General features: G+C 36.9%; 1 protein-coding gene across 1 annotated transcript; it reads left to right on the forward strand.

Moving 5' to 3' along the window:
- The first annotated feature begins 1,035 nt into the window (after window positions 1-1,035).
- On the forward strand, window positions 1,036-1,551 carry LOC139888479 (uncharacterized). The gene is made up of 2 exons (XM_071871486.1): window positions 1,036-1,237; window positions 1,298-1,551. Exons 1-2 carry the CDS (start codon window positions 1,036-1,038, stop codon window positions 1,549-1,551), a joined length of 456 nt encoding a protein of 151 aa, XP_071727587.1.
- The last annotated feature ends 16,370 nt before the right edge of the window (window positions 1,552-17,921 follow it).

The raw sequence follows: 17,921 nt of genomic DNA on the forward strand, positions 1-17,921 counted from the left end.
GTATAAATCTGTTATTTCAAATAGAAAAGTTAGTTATACAAATGCATATGAACATGCTTTTATACATAATATGGCCTAACAACCATTTCTAGTTTAAGTATGGATCCAATTAATATTTTGGAACCACTTTTACATAAAAGGGAAATATGCTAGTTAAAGAGCTGTTGATACTACTGACTTTGTTGCTGTGATGCTGACTCTGATGTTGCCTTTGTTTCCTTATGACCATCTATACTTGGATATGATGAGAATAACTTTCTCTGATCCAAAGTCAAATAACCATAAAAGGAAATTCAGGTATCTGCTTATTTTGTCAATGTTCTTTAACACTAATGGTGTATTCTAAGGGATACACGCATAAAACACCATTTTTTTATAGAAAAAACGGATCAAGCAACATAAAACATAACGATATTTGGCAGTCTTCAGTATTCGCCGCCCAGCATACAGCAGGCCGCCCAGCATCAAGCGTAAGCTCTGCAGACAGCTTCTATGCATAAGCCCTTTAACTCAGCGCGTAAACAGCACGCAGCTATGTCAGCACACGCCACCGACATTTCGGATACTTCACGTAACAGAACCATTCAGTGATTGACACGTGTATCCCGTGAATTTCGGACATTCTGCGCCTATAAATAGACCCCCTGGGTCACCACATTTCACAGGATTCGGATCTGAACTTCAGTCAGAGAGAAATACACTTTCTATCTCACACAGTTCTTTCTCACTCTAAACATACGTTAGCCGCTTAGCAGCAATACGCTATATAGATCAATTTCAGTTTGATCCTCAGATTGATTGAGGCCACCCCACGGATCACCCATCCGTGTTCCGGGTCTGCAGAGATAATTTCTCGAGGGAAAACATCAATCAACATTATACGTCACACGCTAAGTAGCTATTGTCTTGTACTGGTACCTACAGCCGCTATACAGAAAATCGTACCAATAAATGGCGGCACCCGTTCTAAAAGATCACTCGACTCTCTAGAGCAACAAAAGGCATACTAGAAAGACAATCCTTATTGAAGCAAACATGATACACTCATGGAAAGCCGGACAATGGAGAAAAGCAGAAACATTAGAAGACTGGAAACAGGAAATGATTTCTTTTCCTTCCATGTTTAACACTAATCCATCTGATGCTCCTGTATTGATTGAAGCTCGAATTGAAAATTGTATTGTTAGAGGAATATACACTGATATTGGAGCAGGAGCAGATATCATGTATGAGCATTGTTTTATACAACTACCGAAAAAAGTTAAGTAAAAGTTAAAGGACACATTTGTTCCCTTAGCAAGTTTTGCTAACGATCTGTCATGGTCAGAGGGAAGCATAGTTTTAGAAGTCGTATTGGGAAAAACACCATTTAAAAGAACTGCTCATATCGAGTTTTTGGTTGTGAAAACAAATTCACAATATAATGTCATTTTAGGACGATCAGCTATGATGACATTTGGAGCTGTGACGTCAACGATACACGGAATGATGAAATTCCCCACACCGGCTGGCATTGTCATGCTATACGCTGAACGGAGAAGACCAATATAATGTATGAAAATAAATAGAATAGCTGTTAATCCAATCATTCATGAATATGGGTCAGTATCACCAAATCCAGAGTTTCCAGATCAGAAAATCAAAATTGGAAACACAATAGCAAAGGCAACAAGAGAAAAGCTTTATAAAATTTTAGCAACCAATTTAGACGTTTTGGCGTGGCAAGATTCTGATATGACTGGTGTACCACGTCATATAGCCGAACATAGGCTTGGTGTGAATCTAAATATCTCACCAGTTTGTCAAAAGAAAAGAGGTATGGCTCCCGATCGAACAAAGTTTCTCAGAGATGAAGTTAAAAAACTAGTGGAGGCTGGAATATTAAGGGAAGTAAAATACCAGACATGGGTAGCGAATCCAGTGATGGTTAGAAAACCAGATAATTCATGGAGGATGTGTGTAGATTTCACAGATATAAATAAGGCATTACCAAAAGACAGTTACCCTTTACCAGAAATCGATTGGAAAGTAGAGTCTGTCAGTGGATATCAATTTAAATTTTTTTGGGATGCATTCAAGGGATATCATCAAATCCCAATGTCAATATGAGATCAAGATAAAACAGCATTCCACACACCAGATGGAATTTTTTACTACATCATGATGCCTTTCGGATTGAAGAATGTAGGGGCAACTTACCAGCGTGTAATTGATAAAGCATTTAAAGATCAAATAGGCAAGAATGTAGAAGCCTATGTTGATGATATTGTTATTAAGAGTCATACAAAAGATAGTATGCTTAGAGATACTCTTGAAACATTTGAATCATTACGGAAGGTCAATATGAAGTTGAATCCCAAGAAGTGCACTTTTGGTGTGGAAGAAGGCAAATTCTTAGGTCATATTGTTACAGAGAGAGGAATCAAGGCTAATCCAAAAAAGATTCAAGCAACTGAAAATATGGTGTCTCCAAAAACAAAGAAAGACGTGCAGAGTTTGAATGGAAGATTGGCAGCTTTAACGAGTTTTTTATCTAGAGCAGCAGATCCATCGTTACCATTTATGAAGGTCCTAAATGGTTGTTTGAACAAAAAGAATTTTATATGTACAGAAGAGGCTGAGGCAGCTTTTCAGGATATTAAGCGACTTTTAAAGGAATTGCCTACTTTAACTGCCCCAATAGTAGGAGAAACACTAATTTTGTATTTGGCAGCATCCACAGAAGCCATTAGTTCAGTTTTAATCGCAGAATGAAAAGGCATACAAATGCCAATATACTTTGTCAGTAAGATATTGCAACACAGTTAGGTTAACTATCCGCCAATTAAAAAATTGGTGTATGCTTTAACACATACAGCTAGACGACTCAGGTGTTATTTTCAAGCACATTCAATTCTCGTCTTGACAGATCAGCCAATAAAACAGATTTTGAGGAATTCGGAATCGTCAGGACGTCTGGTAAAATGGGCAATTGAATTGGGAGATTATGAAATAAATTTCTCACCACGACATGCAGTTAAAGGTCAAATTTTAGCAGATTTTCTATTAGAAACAATAGAAAAAATATATTATTTGCAAGACGTTACAAAACAGTAATTGTGTGTGGGAATTGCACACTGATGGTGCATCAAGTAAGGAAGGAGTTGGTGCAGGATTAGTGCTTACCAGTCCAGAAGGAGAAGAGCATATATATGCACTAAAATTTTGTTTTTATGCCTCCAACAATGAAGCAGAATATGAGGCACTGTTATCCGGTCTCCGCATAGCGACTCACATGGGAATAAAACATCTGCGTGCATATGTAGATTCCCAAATTATAGCACAGCAAGTTAATGGAGGGTTTGAGACAAAAGATGTCTCTATGAAACAGTATTTGCAGTTGGTTGAGAAAATTTAAAAAAATTTTGAAACCTTGGAAGTTGTGCAGATACCAAGAAATAAAAACAAAAAGGCAGATGTTTTGAGCAAATTAGCAACATTAACATTTGATCATTTGGATAAAAAGGTTTTAGTGGAAGTTTTGAAGGAAAAATCGGTTGATGAAAAAGTAGTAATAGCAACAGTTGAAGAAGGGGAATCATGTTGGATAACCCCCTATGTGAAATATTTGCAGGACGGAACACTGCCAACAGATGCCATAGAAGCAAGACGAATAAGAGTTAGTGCTACACTTTACGTCCTGGAAAATGGGGTGCTTCATAGAAAATCCTTCAGTGGTCCAAATTTGAGGTGTTTGACACCACAACAAGCAATCGATGTAGTAAAAGAAATGCATGAAGGATTATGTGCACATCATTCCGGTTATAGAACTATGGTTGGACGGATTATGCGACAAGGGTACTATTGGCAGTCAATTTACAAAGATACATCAGAGGTAATCAAAACATGTGATGCCTGCCAGTGGCATGGAACCGTCCAGCGCTTACCAAAGTATGATTTAATCTCTTTATCATCTGCATGGCCATTCTGTAAGTGGGCAATTGATATAGTAGGGCCATTTCCAAGAAGTGTAGGAAATGCGAAGTTTTTGGTGGTTGCAATTGATTTTTTCAGTAAATGGGTTGAAGCAAAGGTGTTAGCACGGATAACGGGTGAAAATATAAAAAATTTTGTATGGAATGATATCATCTGTAGATATGGTTCACCAAATAAAATTGTAAGTGATAATGGTAAGCAGTTTGCAGATAATCCGTTTAGAAGTTGGTGTGAAGACTTAAACATTAAACAAACATTTACCTCAATTGCTCACCCATAGGCCAACGGTCAAGTTGAAGTTACCAATAAAGAAATTGTAGCCGGCATAAAGGCTAGATTGGGATTGAGTCAAACTAAGTAGGTAGATGAAGTACCATATGTTTTGTGGGCTCATCGTACAAAGCCAAAACGGAGCACGGGTGAAACACCATTCAGCTTGGTGTATGGTACTGAGGCAGTAATACCAGCTGAAATCCGTGTTCCAACACAAAGGGTTTTTGAAGGTATTTCGTATGCCCGAGAGACATATTAAAATTAACGTGGCCACTATGTTATGATCCAAGTCGGGTCATACCCAATAACAAGCTTGCCAACACTTTATATGTATTTATTTTAACGGTTGGATTGTTAAATGAATACGCGACACTTGAACTTTAGAAAATCGGTTTTCTAAATTATGATCACTTGAGATAAATTATTTGGATAATTTATATATGATGTGGATTTAATTATTTATAGGTTTAAATAATTATGTTGTGTTATATTTTATAAAATGGTTTATAAAATAATTACAAGTAACAAATACATATTTATTTTATACAAGTTTTATAAAATAAATACAAGTTTTATAAAATAAATCTTGTTATAAAATATATATATGTGGTGTGCAGAATTTTGGTCTCCAAGATGCCACACCCATGCTTGTTTTGTTTAGTTTAAGACCACACAAGTGCCAAGGTACATGCCTATTAGTTTACCAAGGGCCTTGACTCAAGTAGAGCTTGCAATACACATTAAAACTAACAAAAAAACTGCATTTTCTATGCTCTTGCTGCTGCTGTTCTGCCGTGAGCTAGAGGGGAGAAAGAGAGTGTGTTTTGTTGGTTGCAAGCTAAATTTCAAGTGACAATAAAATCCTAACTAAAGGCTAAGTGTTGGTGGAGAGTTTGGGGTATTTCTCCTTGAGGTTTCATCCTTTTGAAGCTCCATTTTGCATCATCTTCTTCAACCTTCATGCTGTCCAAATTTCAGCCCTCTACATTGTTAGAGGAGGTATAATCACCCTTCTTATCTTGTTATATTTGTAAGCATGATTTCAAGACTTGATATTAACATGGAATTCAACTAAATGGTTTAACATATAAACTTGTTTCATTGATAATCTTGCTTCCGCTTTCTTAACAATTACAAGTTGGTTTTGTAACTATGTTAACCTTAATGACATGTTTTATGAATTCATTGAATTCCATCAATGGTATCTAGAGCCAAGGTCTTTGAAATATGCTTCTTGTTTATGACTTTTAAATCCACTAATCTTACAATCTAGTAACATGCATGAAACTAGAATGTAAAAATTTTGGATTTTGGGTGGGGTTTAATTTTGGCCGAATTTTAGGGGTTCCAAAATGAGTTTGGAACTTCAAGTTTGGTCAAGTTTTGTTGTTAGTTGTTGTTCACAATCAAGCCTTGGCCTTGTGGTTGCATGTGTGTATGATGTGGTTGTTTTATTCATTCTTATGGTTAGTAATAATAATTCATTCATTTGGTTTGTAATAATTTGTAATATTTATTCATTTGTAATTTATTTTATATTTGGTATGTAAAATAGATTAGGTTGTAATTTCATTTTCTATAAAAATGTATTAGGATATATTTTTTGTAAAGAGAATGAAGAATGAATATTCAAGATGAATGAAGAACACAAGATGGATGCAAGAGCTAGTGGGAGATTTGTAAATCTCCTACTTTGTCATAACCCTTAGAAGGTGACATTTATTTTGGCTAAACAAATGTCTACCAAATTGGCTTGATTGTGAACTTGGTTGTTTTGCATGTTTATTGTGTTTGTATGTTTGGTTGCTACAATTTATCACATATTTACAACTTGCAAAATGACATTATAATTGGTTATAATTAAAACAACAAAGGTCACTAATAAATGGTTATCAAGGACATAAATGACATTGCATATAAAATGGTTTATATCATGTAATTGGTTTTACTAATAAGACATGAAAATTGGTTTTTCATATTGTGCTATACACCAAATGCATGTTGGTATATGGCAAAATGTTTTCTTAAACTAGAACTTATGAAAACTTAAAATCCCTTAACTAAAACAAGGTAAACAAGTTAAACGCCATCCTTTTGTGGGAACACTTGAACATAGTAGGGAACTCATAACGGGATAAAGGTCACCTAACCATTATGAACTAACTAATATGGTTAAGGTAAAATTCGCATGCTTGTGGGATAAAGGTCACCTAACCACTTGTATGTTGATTTTACATGTTTACACAAGTAGGACGACCAAATTTGGGAATCATGAACTTAGGGTCACCGAAGCATGAGGAACAAATAGGCGTTGATGGGATAAATATGCCATGCAAAAGGATTGCATGATCCCATAATTTAGAAGTTGCAAAAGGATTGCAATTGTCATTATGACTACCTAGCTAAATCAAATAACGGGATAAAGGTCAAATAACCGAAATTTGATTTACCGTTGGATTCTAATATTTAATATGTCAATTAAAATATAAAAGGGTATTGTTTATTAAATTTAAAATCAATACTTAAATGAACTTTGTTAAATTTTGTAGATGGCCGCCAATAACATCAACAACACGCAAAATGCACCAATTAACTTACACAACCTATCATTAAGGTCTCTCATCGAGAAAGACAAACTCAACCATACGAACTTTTTGGATTGGTTCCGCAATCTTAGGATTGTCCTCAAACTCGAGGATAAGGCGTATGTGTTGGAGGACCCCATTCCCGATCAACCCGACGAGGATGATACGGAAGGCATGGCTTATTGGGATAAGTATTGCGCCGATTCGGTGCAAGTTGCTTGCCTAATGCTTGGGACTATGATACCCGAACTTCAAAAGGATTTCGAGCATCATACTGCATACGACATGATCACGCAATTGAAGGAGATGTTCCTTCAACAAGCAAGTGTCGAGCGCTTTGAGACCGTTCGAGCACTACATACATGTCATATGGATGACACCCAATCCGTTTCATCTTATGTCCTCAAAATGAAAAGCCTTATTGATCGTGCAAACCGTCTTAATCTCAACATTTCTAATGAGTTAGCCACCGATCTTATCCTAAACTCCTTGTCAAAGAGGTTTGACCAATTTGTAATTAATTACAATATGAATGGGATGGATAAGACCATTGGTGAACTTCATGGCATGTTAAGGACGGCCGAAACTAGCATGGGTAAAAGGGCTTCACCCATACTAATGATCAATGATGGTGGGTCCAAAGGTAATAACACCTCTAAGCCTAAGGCGGCTAAAAGGAAAGGACCCGCTCATCAAGGCAAGGGAAAGGGGAAGGTGGTTACCCCAACCAAAAACAAGAACAAGAAGCAAAAGGTTGCCGGACAAGCAAACCCCAAGGAAGACCCGTGTTTCGGTTGCGGTGAAATGGGTCACTGGAAACGAAACTGCCCAGTCTACCTTAAGGAGTTGAAGGAAAAGAGGGATGCGGGGCAATCCTCAGATAATATATATATGGTATATATAGAGCTTAGTATTACTTCTTCTAATACATGGGTATTAGACACTGGATGTGGAACTCACATTTGCAATTCTTTGCAGGGGTTCAAAAGAACTAGCAAGCAAACGGGAACATAAGTCTCTTTATGGGCAATGGAGCCAAAGTGCAAGTGAAGGCTCAAGGAGACTTTGTATTAAAGCTTCCAAGTAGTTTGGAACTTATTTTGAACAATGTTTTGAATGCACCGGATTTATGTCGAAACATTATTTCAGTTTCCCGTTTAAAACAATGTGGTTTTTATCTTAATTTTGTTAATGATGATATACACGTTTATTTAGATAATGTATTCTATTTTAAGGCTTCGCCTTCAAATAGAATTTATGAATTGGTTCATGATGACACATCATCTAATAGCTCAATATACCATACAAGCACCCAGAAACTCAAAAGGGATTTGAGTGATTCCTACTTATGGCATTGTCGCCTTGGTCACCTAAACAAGAACCGAATGCATACACTTCAAAAGAATGGACTTTTGAAATCAAATGAGATGGACTCGTTTGATGTATGTGAATCTTGTTTACAAGGCAAAATGACTAAAGCACCTTTCAAAGGGACCTATGAAAGGGCTAAAGACTTATTGGGATTAATACATTCGGATGTGTGTGGACCCTTTAAGCCCATGACTAGGAATGGTGAAAGATACTTTGTTACATTCATTGATGACTTCAGTCGTTTCGGATATGTCTACTTGTTAAGGCATAAGGATGAAACTTTTGAAGCATTCAAAGAATATCAAAACGAAGTACAAAATCAACTCAACAAGACAATCAAGTTACTGCATACCGATAGAGGAGGTGAATACCTAAGCGATGCTTTCCAAGATCATCTTAGGAGTTGTGGGATTATCTCACAACTTACTCCACCAGGAATACCCCAACTTAATGGAGTTTCCAAAAGGAGGAACCGAACCCTAATGGATATGGTTCGATCTATGATGGAAAGAAGCTCGTTACCTCTGTCGTTTTGGGGTTATTGTCTATGCTCCGCGGCTCGTATTTTAAATATGGCCCCAACCAAGAAAGTGGAACGAACTCCTCACGAGATGTGGTTTGGAAAACCTCCTTCTCTTTCATACTTGAAAGTATGGGGATGTGAAGCTTATCCAAAGCGCTATAATGCTAATAAGTTGCATGCTCGATCCACGAAGTGTATCTTCATAGGATATCCCAAGGATGATATGGGATACTATTTCTATGATCCGACCGAGCAAAATGTATTTGTTGCTCGAAAGGCGGAATTCCTTGAAACTAAGTTCTTAATGGAAGGTAATAGTGAAAGGAAGATAGATCTTGAAGAGGTTCAAGATCAAGTAGATGATACACAATTGGTTGACACTAGCACTCAACATGAAAATGCTGAGAGTGATCAAATGGATGATCAAAATACACAAGACGTTCGCAGATCTGGTAGGATTAGTAATCCTCCTGAGAGATATGGGTTTCTCATGGATGGTTGCTATGTGGTTGATTTAGATGAACCAACAAACTACCAAGATGCTTTATCAAGGATTGATAAAGATAAATGGCAGGAAGCCATGAACGCTGAGATGCAATCCATGTATGACAACCAAGTTTGGGAACTTGTTGAACAACCTACTGGCTCAAGGCTAGTTGATTGTAAATGGCTTTTCAAGATGAAAACCGACATACATGGAAACTTGGATACATATAAAGCTAGACTTGTAGCAAAAGGTTTCACTCAAACTCAAGGGGTTGACTATGATGAAACTTTTTCGCCTGTGGTAATGCTAAAGTCTATTAGGATATTACTTGCCATTGCTGCTCATTATGATTATGAAATATGGCAAATGGATGTCAAGACCGCTTTCCTAAACGGACATCTTGAGGAAGATGTCTACATGGTTCAGCCTGAAGGTTTTGTTGATCCGAAATATCCTAAGAAGGTATGCAAGTTAAAGAAGTCAATCTACGGATTGAAACAAGCATCTAGAATGTGGAATCATCGTTTTAATGAGGAGGCCAAGATATTTGGCTTCATTAAAAATGGTGATGAAGCTTGTGTATACAAGAAGGCTAGTGGGAGCACCATTATGTTCCTTGTATTATATGTGGATGATATATTATTATTTGGAAATGATGTTCCGGCAATGCAAGGAGTTAAAACTTGGTTAAGTAAATGCTTCTCCATTAAGGATCTTGGAGAAGCACAATACGTTTTGGGGATTGGGATCTACAGGGATAGATCCAAGAAGCTGATAGGTTTGAATCAAAGTGCATACATTGAAAAGATCTTGAAAAGGTTCAAGATGGAGAACTCTAAGAAAGGTTTGGTACCTATTCAAAAGGGAACACTTCTCAGTTCATCTCAGTGCCCCACCACGAAAGATGAACAGGAGAGAATGAAAAAAGTCCCATATGCGTCTGCCATTGGGTCAATCATGTATGCAATGATATGCACTAGACCGGATGTGTCATGCGCTCTTAGCCTGACAAGTAGATACCAGAATAACCCAGGAAACAGTCATTGGATTGCTGTTAAAAGTATATTGAAATACCTTAGGAGGACTAAGGATATGTTTCTAATATATGGGTCTGGTGAGGAGGAACTCGCTGTAAAAGGTTACGTGGATGCGAGTTTCCAAACTGATCGAGATGATTCTCGATCACAATCCAGTTATGTCTTCACATTAAATGGTGGTGCGGTCTCTTGGAAGAGTTCAAAACAGGATGTTATTGCATTATCCACTACAGAGTCGGAGTACATTGCCGCCTCATTGGCAGCTCAGGAAGCTGCATGGATGAAGAAATTCATACACGACTTAGGAGTGGTCCCATCCATTCAGGACCCTCTTGAGATCTTTTGTGACAACGAGGGTGCGATTGCTCAAATCAAAGAACCTCGTGCTCACCAAAAGACCCGTCACATTGAGCGGAGATTCAACTATATAAGGGATGAAGTTGAAAAGGGAAAGATATGTATTCGCAAAGTTCACACAGATCTTAACATAGCGGATCCTCTCACGAAGCTCTTACATGGAGCAAAACATACAGGACATGTTTGTGCATTAGGGCTTCGATATTCTAGTGATTGGTCATGATCTGTTTTAAGTATTGTAACGGAACGAAATTATTCAAACTCATTAATATAATTATGGTATTAATTTATTTAGAGTCATATTCCTATTTTGCATATTTTATCCATGAATAAGTAATTATTCTAAATTCCGTAGTCGATCACATTCGTGGGAACAAGTGTGAGGTTTAGACTATTATGAACTTGGATTGGTATACATTCACGGACTGAATGTGGGGCAAGGTTGCTACCAAGGTTCATAGATATTTGTGGGATGCAAATATTGGAAGACCCGCCCTCAAGATTTGCTAAATGGAGCATTTGTGGTTGATCACATGTAATCTTGAGTAAAGGCGAATATCATTGTATCCTCTGACCTGAGATACATATTGGGTTCAGATATTTACCAAGTATTGTGCCTTGATTCTTTCCTTCGCTATTCTGAAATATGGTAGTTCATAAGGAAGATCTCAGGTACAATGCAAGGTACATATTTAGGACGTATGTAGTCAAGATGGAATTTGTCCCTCTTATTCGTTGAGAGTCAGATGTCTAAGGCCTGATAAAGTTAAATCTAGAAAGAGAGTGATCACTATGTGTCTCTTGGATTTAACATGACATCTAGGACGAAAGGAAATAATGAAAGATTCACCTATTCATATTCGAGATGGAAACTCGAAGAGGATGATGTTATTGAATGGCACAAAGTCATAACATATTGGGGGTGATGGACGGTCGTTAGGTGGTATCCATCACTTGCATTAATTTCTTATGTTTCTCGTGCAAGTGGGAGATTGAAGGTATTTCGTATGCCCGAGAGACATATTAAAATTAACGTGGCCACTATGTTATGATCCAAGTCGGGTCATACCCAATAACAAGCTTGCCAACACTTTATATGTATTTATTTTAACGGTTGGATTGTTAAATGAATACGCGACACTTGAACTTTAGAAAATTGGTTTTCTAAATTATGATCACTTGAGATAAATTATTTGGATAATTTATATATGATGTGGATTTAATTATTTATAGGTTTAAATAATTATGTTGTGTTATATTTTATAAAATGGTTTATAAAATAATTACAAGTAACAAATACATATTTATTTTATACAAGTTTTATAAAATAAATACAAGTTTTATAAAATAAATCTTGTTATAAAATATATATATGTGGTGTGCAGAATTTTGGTCTCCAAGATGCCACACCCATGCTTGTTTTGTTTAGTTTAAGACCACACAAGTGCCAAGTTACATGCCTATTAGTTTACCAAGGGCCTTGACTCAAGTAGAGCTTGCAATACACATTAAAACTAACAAAAAAACTGCATTTTCTCTGCTCTTGCTGCTGCTGTTCTGCCGTGAGCTAGAGGGGAAAAAGATAGTGTGTTTTGTTGGTTGCAAGCTAAATTTCAAGTGACAATAAAATCCTAACTAAAGGCTAAGTGTTGGTGGAGAGTTTGGGGTATTTCTCCTTGAGGTTTCATCCTTTTGAAGCTCCATTTTGCATCATCTTCTTCAACCTTCCTGCTATCCAAATTTCAGCCCTCTACATTGTTAGAGGAGGTATAATCACCCTTCTTATCTTGTTATATTTGTAAGCATGATTTCAAGACTTGATATTAACATGGAATTCAACTAAATGGTTTAACATATAAACTTGTTTCATTGATAATCTTGCTTCCGCTTTCTTAACAATTACAAGTTGGTTTTGTAACTATGTTAACCTTAATGACATGTTTTATGAATTCATTGAATTCCATCAGTTTTGGCATTTGATATTGAAAATAATTCATCCATCTTGCGTGAAAACTTGAATTTATTGGAAGAAAGGCGAATCATGGCCGCCATCCATCAAGCGGATGCAAAACAGAAAATGGCAAAATACTATAACAAACGTGTCAGATATGTTCAATTTAAGGAAGGAGATTTAGTATTGAGAGATAATGAAGCAAGCAGACGGGAAAAGCAAGGGAAGTTAGGACCACGGTAGGAAGGTCCCTACAAAGTCATAAGGGCACATCCAAATAGATCATATACCCTTGCAGCACCCTCTGGTGAAGAAATTTCAAGAACATGGAATGCAATGAACTTAAAGAAATTTTATGCGTAGTATTGCATGTTCAAATAGCTTGATCAACTATTTCGAATGTGAGGTGCAATCATAAATGTAAAAATTTCTTTAGAAAGAATAAGAATTCAGATACATTCTTATAGCATACTATTCATAACCTTTTATCCGGCCAAGGATTTTTATCAGATGTCACAAAGCTGCGTGTCATTCCTGCCTGCAAAAGAGAAGTTTTTCCTCAGGGGCAGAAGTTCAATCATAAACAAAAGATTGAAATGGCAGCGGATAATGTAGAAATCCGCTGAACATCCAGATAAAAGAATGTGTCTACGACAGTCATGATGTAAAACCAATACAAGCAGTATATGACTAGTCATCATTTTTGATTGTTTAAATCAAATATATAAAGCTTTAGCAAAATTAACAACAAAGTAAAAGCACATATAATATACATTAACAGATAATAAAAGCAACATGAATTACAATTTGAAATTTAAAACATCGTCTGTCTTCCGCATCAGGTTTCAACTGGGAAGTAAGTGCTTCAGGTAACACTTTTCGAAAATTAGGCAAATCCCTTTTCAAGGTATCCAAAAACCTTATCCGATCAGCGTCCAGTGCAACAGTTATAAATTCGTCGAAAGGCTCAGTTAATTCCTTAGAAGCAAAGGCATTCTTTATAATCTTTAGCACACCAGCAATAAATCGATGGGTCTCACCCTTTCTTAACTCCAGTTGCTCTTTTAAGGACTTTCAGACTGAGTTAATTTATCAATTTTATGCAGATACCATTTTTCCTTTATTGCCATTTGAATATAACGAGCCTCTGCAACATTTTTTGCGGCAACAGCAGCCTCTAATTCAAGCTTGGAAATTTTCAGTGCCTCTGCATCTTTTTCAATTTTTTTCAGACTTGTCACGATGCACTTGGTCAGAACGTTCTAAACGCTTCAGATTATTAAATTCAGATGCAATGTTCCAAATAATGCCTTGCGCTTGACATTTTCGGGCATCACCATCAGATAAACTCTCAAAGAAGTTAATAAGTGAAGGAGATAGCATCGCTTCTAGATACTTCATAAAATCCTCATAATTACCAGGAGGACCAGCTAAGAGAGTTGTTAAGCCAGCAGTATCTAAATTAGGAATGCTAATTTGTGAACTGCTTTCCCCTATTCTGCTACGCTGAGCGGGAGGCGGAAGAGCAAGTTTCCTCCGTGCTTCTTCTTCCGCTGCCAGGGCTGAATTAAAATAACAGTTGTTATTCAAGAAGTTTTTCCAATCCAGAAAAGAAGATTCACAATTCAATATTGAGTATTTATCAGGATCAACATTATAATAACCACCATTGCTGGGCATATGAAAAAAGCAATAAAGGTTTGCTTCTGCTATTGATTCAAAAGAGAGGTTATGGGCAGCACGACATTTCCTCGAATTTGCTCGACTTAAAGGAACATCATCATCATCCTCAAACTCATTTTCGCACAAACTATTTTCAAGCGTCTCATCAACCAATTTTTTAGATACAAATTGCAGTTCATTAAATCTGGTATAAAGCAAGGCGGCGAGCGGAGTAATCACTGGAAGCACAAGCATACAGTAATTATTATACAGATAATAACAATTACATATCAAAATTCCAATCAAAATATACCTTTGTTTTTCAACATAACAATGGCACAGCCACGAGTTTCTGCATCCCATTCAGCATTAAGGGAGCATAAAGAGAGCATATGTTCTGGATATTGACGGTTTGGAATCTTCTCTTTTTTAATTGCATTTAATACTTTTCGTTCATCAGGAGTTATCCTGGGATGAATAACTTTGGGAGGATCAAGTGTTGTACGCCAATAACGAGCTTTCAAGCAATCGTTGGGAATTACTTCGCTATTAATAAAGAAAAAAGTACTCTGCAAGTTTTCATTGGTATCACCAGAATTTAGCAAAAACCCATCCAGAGTAAGACAAAACCATCCTTTATCAAACGGTTTTATGGTTGCAAGATTAGAAAAAAGGCTTACAGATGGTGTTATATTCCGGGCCATACAGTACATCTCAAACAACATGATTTTACGAATGGACATAGGCTCAAATTATCCAACACTAACGCCATAAAAGCAACAAACATCCAAGTAGAATTTCGTAAAAGGGATACGAAGATGAGAAAAGTATAAAGCACAGCCGTAAATAGCAACCTTCCCAGAAGGAAGACGAGATGCACGATCCTGTGGGCCAGGAATAATAGCATCGGCCCCAAAAAATTTGGGGAAAGCAATTCTGACACGATCAAGATAGATTGAGGAGATTCTGCTTGGAATATCTTCAACATTAAATATAGCCATTGATTGGGTAGTTAAGAAAGGAATTTTTAACAGATAATTAATGTAGATGAAGGAAATAAATTTGGGCTCGAAGTAAATATGATGCGCTAAAAATTGGGTAATAAATAGCGAAGTGGAAGATGAATAGTTGGTGGTTAATCGTGTGGATGACATGGTGCCACGTGTTAAATGAGTAAATATGCGGAAAAAGAAAAAAATGGAAAATACAATTCAAATCAAAAAAGGGGTACTTTTTGCAGGTCATTATTAAAAAGTAACTGACATGGCAGAAAAAGTTCGGCCACAGCAGGTTCTTGTTCTCGAGAAAAAAGGCATTACTTATTTTTTAGTTTAATGACTTTATTTTTTACAAAAATAAAGACATTAAACTGGGGGGACTTAATGGTGTATCCTAGTTAATACACGCATAAAAACACCATTTTTTATAGAAAAAATGGATCAAGCAACATAAAACATAACGATATTTGGCAGTCTCCAGTATTCGCCGCCCAACGTACAACAGGCCGCCCAGCATCAAGCGTAAGCCCTGCGGGCAGCTTCTATGCATAAGCCCTTTAACTCTGCGTGTGAACGGCACACAGCCACGCCAGCACATGCCACCGACATTCTGGATACTTCACGTAACATAACTATTCAGTGATTGACACGTGTATCCCGTAAATTTCGGACATTCTGCGCCTATAAATAGACCCCCTGGGTCACCACATTTCACAGGATTCGGATCGGAACTTCAGTCAGAGAGAAATACACTTTCTCTCTCACACAGTTCTTTCTCACTCTAAACATACGTTAGCCGCTTAACAGCAATACGCTATACGGATCAATTTCAGATTGATCCTCAGATTGATTGAGGCCACCCCACGAATCACCCATCCGTGTTCCGGGTATGCAGAGATAATTTCTCGAGGGTAAACATCAATCAACATTATACGTCACACGCTGAGCAGCTATTGTCTTGTACTGGTACCTTACAGCCGCTATACGGAAAATCGTACCAACAAACACCAAATTCTTAAAATCAATGACATGCTACTTTTTTGCGAACTTAATTTTATGAATAGAAAAAGATTTTTGAACCTTTTCTAATGAAACGTGTAACTCTACCTTTTCTGCATTATCCTTATTGGCAGCAGTAGGATTAGGCCTCAATATTCCCAAAGTCATCGGAAGAAGCATTTTCAACAGTCCCTTTACCAACGCCTATCTCACCTTCTTCTTGTTCATCCACTTATTTATGTTCTACTACCGGAGTTTTGACAACCGGCGAAGAAAGTGCCGGTGACAAACAGTTATCTTCAAGATTGAGCGCTTTGTTTAGTTGTTCTTCACCTGAAGCATGGACAGGGCACCTACTACTTTGTAGAAGAGAATTATATTCTTCTATGGAATCATTCGAAATGGCTCTGGTCGTTACATTTTCGTTGAATTCTTGAATCCATTAGTCCTTTCCCACGCCTTGAAAACATTTGTCGAAATGAACCCATTTCAGATAATGACCAGGATGTTGAAAACTTTTCCCCTTCCCAAAAAATTACCTTATGCATACAATGAAAGGGAGTTCCCTTCCATTCCTCCCAAACTGTCACAACTTAGTCAACCAAAAAACATTCTACTTCAAACTCACAAAAAACAATTATTTCAAAAATTACCTGACCAATTGCCGAGAAAAAGAAAACTCGGTGCATTGATAAAGAGTGTCAAAGCTATTGTGATGTTATCCGTAAAATAGGAGCTAAATCAAAACTTTTTAGATAAAGATACTATGCCGGAATCCAATTTGAACAAGATTTAAACGAGCAAGAGTAGACTGAAGGAGAAAGGAACGAATCACCTATGTTCGACATACATAACGAAATCAGAACATTGGAAGCTACGAGTTCGAATACAGTTCACTGAAAATAACTTGAGCAGTGTGGCGGGTTAAAAAAAGTCACTTACAAAGAAGAACTTCAAAAATTTGACATTTTGATGGAAAAATGGCGGCGGAAGAGTTTCCTAGCCAGAAGTCAAAATCACGAGGTTAGCCTCATGGAATACCCGCGGCCTTGGTTTCATGGTTAAAGGTCAATAAACTCTAGCTAATCAAAGGTCATATTCATTCCCATGTACAATTTTTAGTGATTCAAGAAAATATAGTCAATAAGCTCTCACAACTCAAGAAGTCCAAGCGGGGTCAATGGGTTCTTTTTTCAAGTGCAATTTTGGCGAAACAAGAAACGAGGGTATAGAACGTACGTCAACCCATAATGAAAGCCATATGAAAAAAAAAAATTCTTATCAAGGAGTGTATGCATACAAGCAGATGAGGAGAATTGGTAATCTGGTAATGCAATTTGTCAACATATTTCAAATTTATCGATGCAAAAGTTGTGTTTACTTTTGGATTTTCACCTCATTATGCCTTTTCACATAATATGTTAGTTTGAGATGACAGTGAGTTATTAAACTTATTGCTTGCCTTTCAAATTGATCGATCATGGACTTGATATAGTGTCTTGGGCTCCATCTCAAATTGTGAACTTCAAGCTCAAGGTTTTCTTATAGGCGACTTCATTTTGATTATGTTATGGTCATCAATGTTATGTTTTGGAGATCAATTCTATTCTTTTAAGTCATTCGGTTTAGTTTTGTTGGTAGGATCAATTGTATGATTTCAACCGAATGGCCTTCAATGCTTGTTTTTTGATCGAGAACTTTCA

This window comes from Rutidosis leptorrhynchoides, chromosome 2, assembly GCF_046630445.1.
Source record: "Rutidosis leptorrhynchoides isolate AG116_Rl617_1_P2 chromosome 2, CSIRO_AGI_Rlap_v1, whole genome shotgun sequence".
Taxonomy (NCBI): domain Eukaryota; kingdom Viridiplantae; phylum Streptophyta; class Magnoliopsida; order Asterales; family Asteraceae; genus Rutidosis; species Rutidosis leptorrhynchoides.